Source organism: Ricinus communis, chromosome 10 (genome assembly GCF_019578655.1).
Source record: "Ricinus communis isolate WT05 ecotype wild-type chromosome 10, ASM1957865v1, whole genome shotgun sequence".
NCBI classification, from domain to species: domain Eukaryota; kingdom Viridiplantae; phylum Streptophyta; class Magnoliopsida; order Malpighiales; family Euphorbiaceae; genus Ricinus; species Ricinus communis.
In genome coordinates this window covers 14968731-14973821 of record NC_063265.1, presented here as the reverse complement: position 1 = coordinate 14973821, position 5091 = coordinate 14968731, and the positions used below count along the sequence as shown (strand labels likewise).

Genomic DNA, 5091 nt, shown 5'->3' with positions numbered 1-5091 from the left:
TTAAATCATAAAATGTTGCAAGAATATTAAAAAGGTGATAGGTACCAGTATCAGTATATACCAAATTTTTGGTGGCAGAATCGTTCCTCAAATAGAATGTCAATAATTTGGTGCCATACTTTCATTTGTCTAATCAAACCCTTTTGATGGCCCAGTGAGAATCCTCAATGCTTTGGTGTTTTATTTTCATCTGATTGTGTATTCTGCCTGGCCCATAAGCCCATTGAGTGCTCCTCTCTATTTCGAGTTCGGTTTAATAAAAAAATATAAAATTTATTTTTTAAATAAGTGAATTTTAAATTAAAAAAAATTCCACCTATTCAATTCTTTGTAGATTAAAATATTCATAGATCAATAGTTAAATAAAAAATTTGTATATTTTGTTTAAAATAGTTAAAGAAATATCTGTTTAAATTTATTTATTAGAATAAAGTAAATTATAAATTTATTAAATATGTTCAGAATAAATATTTTAATTTTGTTAATAAATTAAGAAATTATTTAAATTTTAATTCATAATTATAAAACTCATTTAAATTCAATTAAACTCGTCCAAATTTATATAGGACTCGAACTTGATTTTAAGTTACCTAAACCTCTGCTTGACTCGAATTAATTACAATCCAAAATATATCAACCGCAAAGATAATGATGGCTTATTGTAATTTTTTAATAATTCTGATTAAGATAAAGAAAGTAAACAGAACCTCCCACTGATAAGGATTTGCATACTAATATAATATTTGCTAGATATTTAATCTGATCATGAAACAAAATATGGACACATCCCAAGATACTTCAACAATAAGTAATGATGTTGACATAGATATTCTAGTGTAGTGAATTTTGTCACCAATATGAACAAAGGTAGCCAAGATAGCAGACAACTTAATTATATCAGTTGAAGGTTTCATTCATATCAAGAGGAAAATGACAACCATAAACAAGCATGCAACAAAAGAAGCAAGTGAAAATCTTGAACATGTATCTATAGAGAACCAGGCATCTAGCCTTCCATGGTTGTTGTCACTGGAATGCTCCAAATCCAAAACGTTATCATTTCCATGGTTGACAATGGCGGCTTGAGCAATTTAAGGACTTCTGTTGTAGAAGCATATAAGCCAAAAGTACAGAATGATAGTCTTAGAACTAGTTCAGCTATTTTATGCAGAATTTCAGATCCTTTCCTCCATTCTACCCAGTTCAGCGATAAGATTAAGACAAAAAAAAAATTGCAAAATGTACAAGAATATACAATGAATTTGTTATCTTATTGTCTTAATTAATATGCAGATGTCCAGTTAGCTCCTTCTACGGGCACAACTGGTAACTTTGAACTACAAAACCCTTGTTCACTTTACATTGCATGCTCTAGTTACATATCTTATTTACAGAGAAAAGAAGGTATTGATGGAATGCAAGACGGGTATGAACTAATGCATCGCAAGCATCCGTTAACGGAAGGACTTCAGGTATGCCAAACATGTATGACAAGACTTCATGTGCCTCTTCAATCTTTTTCTATTTATCTTCGTATTCTCATATTTAAGATACATGTTAGAAGTGGAACAGCCCCGCCTTTAAGGAGATATAATCTGAAATTTACATCACCTACATACTGTAAAAAGGAGAAATACACTGCACAGGTGAGAGGTGACCATGTCCATTTAAGAAATGATATCTTCAAGTCATTTCAGTCCCAACCCATTAGCATATTCCAAACTCTTTCCTGAATTTTGCTTCTAGGGACGGACAAACCTTCCCCTTCGTCAAGTAAGACTCTGTAAACTTCATATTCCCGATCCCCGATCATGCACCTCCTAATCTCAGCCTGAAAAAGTAATGGATATACATATTTCAATTGTTGCACACAAAATAATGTTACATAAATCAAAATTGCATTATTGACTTGATCTCAACTTGTAATGCATTGTCAACCTCAAAACTGCAGCAATATATTCTATAGGAGCTCATTTAGCAAGCAAAGGAGTTGGTACCGAAAAAATGCCGGTACTGAGCATCTTGAGGGCAAGTGTGATGTCATGAAATACGAGAGGTCTTCCATTGCCAGATAACTCCACAGGATTTGCCACTAGAAGCTCTATATCAGGACCGCGGCTTACGACAGCTACTCTAAGAGGGCGCAACAATTCCATCTCCAAACGAGAACACAATGCTCCCTGCTTGCTAGGGTCAACTATCTTCTTCCCATCAGCTTGAACGATGAACAAGTCAATCTCACAATTTCTTCTTTGTTTTATTGAGAAGCGCCCATAAGAAATCTAGTTTCACAGGCCATAACATGGTTCAACAAGGCTTCGATTAGTTTGTTTCAGAACTTGATTTAGGACTTCAGGTAAAAGAAAATACACAAGAAAAATCACATTCTATCAATCTAACTACCTTTATATTATAATCTTTTAGAGTTCTCATTATGTCGTAAAGAAGACCTTTGTGATCTTGACACGCAATTTGAACAAGTGTGTGGCCAGGACTCAGTGAATTGTCCATTGTGACAGAAACACTAATGGAAGTTAATGAGCCAGGAGGAACTTCCCAGTGAAGCATGTCTTCTGTAATTGTAGTAGGAAGAGATGAAGACTCCAGTGAACACGCAGTAATTTCAGGGCCAACCATTTCTATGTCACAGCTTATCATGCCATCTCCAATAACAGATTTTAACTGACCATACGTCTCCTCCTTTCTCTTATTTGTATGTAGTAGCTCCCTAGAAGGATTAAGGAACATTACTTTCGAAATAAGAAGAAGATGGGCACAATCAATTTCTCCAAAAGCGAAAGGGTTTATAAAAAATATCATTTGCATGAAAGAAAATAGTAATTTGAATCTCAAAAAATATATGATGATGCAAAACCTGGTGTCTGTAACAAAGAATAGGTCCATCACCCTCCCATCTGGTGTTGTGGACACCTTCACTTTTCTTATGGTGAGTTCAAGCTCACAAAGAACCTCAGTCACATCTGCCAAAAGAAAATCCTCCAGTATTCTATCACAAATAAAAGACCATGAATGAAACATCTAGTGCTAATTCAAACATCCACATCAAAAAGGTATACAAGGGAATTGAATCAGTAAACTTGATATCCTTCCCTTCCCTTCATACCCCCTATGATTACTGAATTAGTAGAGAATAAAATTGAAGCGATCTCCCGAAAAGCTTATTAGTGAGAATATGGTGATATTGCACTACAATTTTGTTTCTTATGTTTTTTTCAAGAGTTCACAATAGTCATGCAAAGCAGCCCGAAGGATGAAAGCAACGAAACATAAACAGTAAAACAGAACCCATCTAAGAGATCATTCCAGCAACATATTATGCACACGAAAAGACAATCAGAAAAGAGGCAGAGGCCAAATATTCAAGAGAGAATTATTACTGTGTAAAAGCCCTCTTCTGTCATGACAGCATAATTTCAACAGAAAGACATCAGGAGGTCTTGGAGGCTGCAGCAATTCATCTCGGTAATAAGGAATCCCAGAAGCTGAAGAGCAAGAAGGACATACTCCTAATAGTCTCTTCTTCAATAGGCCCCATCTAGTTGATGAATTTCCAGCAACCCAAAACACTATGTAACACCATTTCCCATCCGTAGAGAAATCTTCACCATATCAAAAATCCAATATACAAAATGAACTGTAAGACCTTCAATCACATAGCTTCATGCAGACTTTTGATAAAGAGAGAAACATACAGTTCTATATCGGTTTTGTTTTCCAGTAAAATTGGAAATATAACTAGTAGACATATAGGCAACAGAAGAACAAACAAAAGAGCAAGAGATACAAGAGAGCTCCAAGATTGAGAAAGCTTTCAAATTTGTATAGTGTTTTAACAAGAATCAAAATCCAGAACAGGAAATAAAGCTAAAAATTACCTCCTCTAACAATACTAAGGCCAAAGAAGAGAATGATGCGACACAAATCACAACCCAAACCAGTCTTGTCAGGGCAATTGACTGTAATAACACTCAAGTCGCTTTCTTTCTCCGACTGCCTGATGATCACCACATCATCGTACAAAATACCCATGTCTCAGTTCTCCTTGACGAACAGAAAAGATTGAATCTTTTTTCTTCTTGACGAACAAAGACATACAATTGTATTATCCACTCTGTTATGCCACTTGTTTCCTCGGCAGCCTGTGTGTCTGGTATTTGGAGTACAGTACAGAGAATAGTCGAGAGAGGCGGATTCAAGAAAGAAAGACAGTAAGTAGTGTTTGTTTCTTTGATTCTGTTTCACTTCTTGTTGTTGCTGTTTCTTTTTCTTTTGTCTACTTTTACTTTTAATTTTTCTTTTTCTTTTTCTCATATTTTGTGTCCGTGTATGTATAGATTGTATGGATCAAGATAAATTTGAGATCTGGGTTACGAGATTATGGCTGAAAAGTTGGAGAAAGATATCTTGATATGACCAGCTAGCTTGCTTTTTTTTCTTTTTCCTTTTTTTAATTATTAACTATTATAATTTATCAAATGATTCGTAGTAATAAATATCTGTGTAAATGAGAAATAGACATTCTTTGTCTAGGTGTACAAGATTAGTGTTTTCCATTACTATATAGTCATAAGACCATGACATCTTTAAATTTTTTATTTTACGATTTTATTCAAATCGGACTTATAAATAATAATTTTTTTTAATAAATATAATTTTAAATATTTGTGTTTATATTTTTATTTAAAAAATTTCGTATATTTAAATTAAAAGCGCTTTATAAATTTATCTAACTTTTAATATTTATATTTATATTTATAATTTAAGACTAATTACTGAAAATTTTAAAATTTTATTAATAATAAATCATGTTTATTTAATAAAAGAAGTGAAAATACATAATATGTTACATAATTAAGATTAAGATATTAACATTTTAATTTTATTTAATTTCTGAATTTTGGATTTATAGTCTATATTATATGTATAAATTACACAAATATTAGTTCTAATATGCATTGTTATTATTTATATAAAATTTAATTTTTTAATATTATCAAATAGTAATTGAAATTGTATATATAATTAGCAGATTATAATTTAGTCATTAAAAAATACCATGATTTATAATTT

The 5091-nt window shown here is 32.4% G+C and overlaps 1 protein-coding gene across 4 annotated transcripts; it reads right to left on the bottom strand.

The window, feature by feature from the left end:
* Positions 1-1252: 1252 nt before the first annotated feature.
* LOC8283999 (ACT domain-containing protein ACR10) lies at positions 1253-4562 on the bottom strand. Of its 4 annotated transcripts, none has more exons than XM_002519437.4 (6): positions 3897-4544; positions 3399-3620; positions 2876-2981; positions 2404-2728; positions 1998-2282; positions 1253-1831 (listed from the first exon to the last, which is right to left on the bottom strand). In XM_002519437.4, exons 1-6 carry the CDS (start codon positions 4048-4050, stop codon positions 1694-1696), a joined length of 1230 nt encoding a protein of 409 aa, XP_002519483.1. In that variant the 5' UTR covers positions 4051-4544; the 3' UTR covers positions 1253-1693. The 4 variants fall into 4 exon arrangements, 3 of the variants coding, with proteins under 3 accessions (XP_002519483.1, XP_048225813.1, XP_025013171.1); XR_007214340.1 differs by having other exon boundaries at positions 1694-1831; positions 1921-2282; positions 3897-4562; XM_025157403.2 differs by having other exon boundaries at positions 1695-1831; positions 1939-2282; positions 3897-4561.
* Between the last annotated feature and the right edge of the window lie 529 nt (positions 4563-5091).

Bases quoted from the DNA above. Each gene is read 5' to 3' on its own strand.
- LOC8283999 (XM_002519437.4), bottom strand. From the start codon at position 4,050: ATGGGTATTTTGTACGATGATGTGGTGATCATCAGGCAGTCGGAGAAA. The intron at 2,729-2,875 runs GTTTTGCATCAT...TAATCCTTCTAG, and splicing joins TTCTTTGTTACAGACACCAG to GGAGCTACTACATACAAATA. The intron at 2,283-2,403 runs GTAGTTAGATTG...CTGTGAAACTAG, and splicing joins TAAAAGATTATAATATAAAG to ATTTCTTATGGGCGCTTCTC.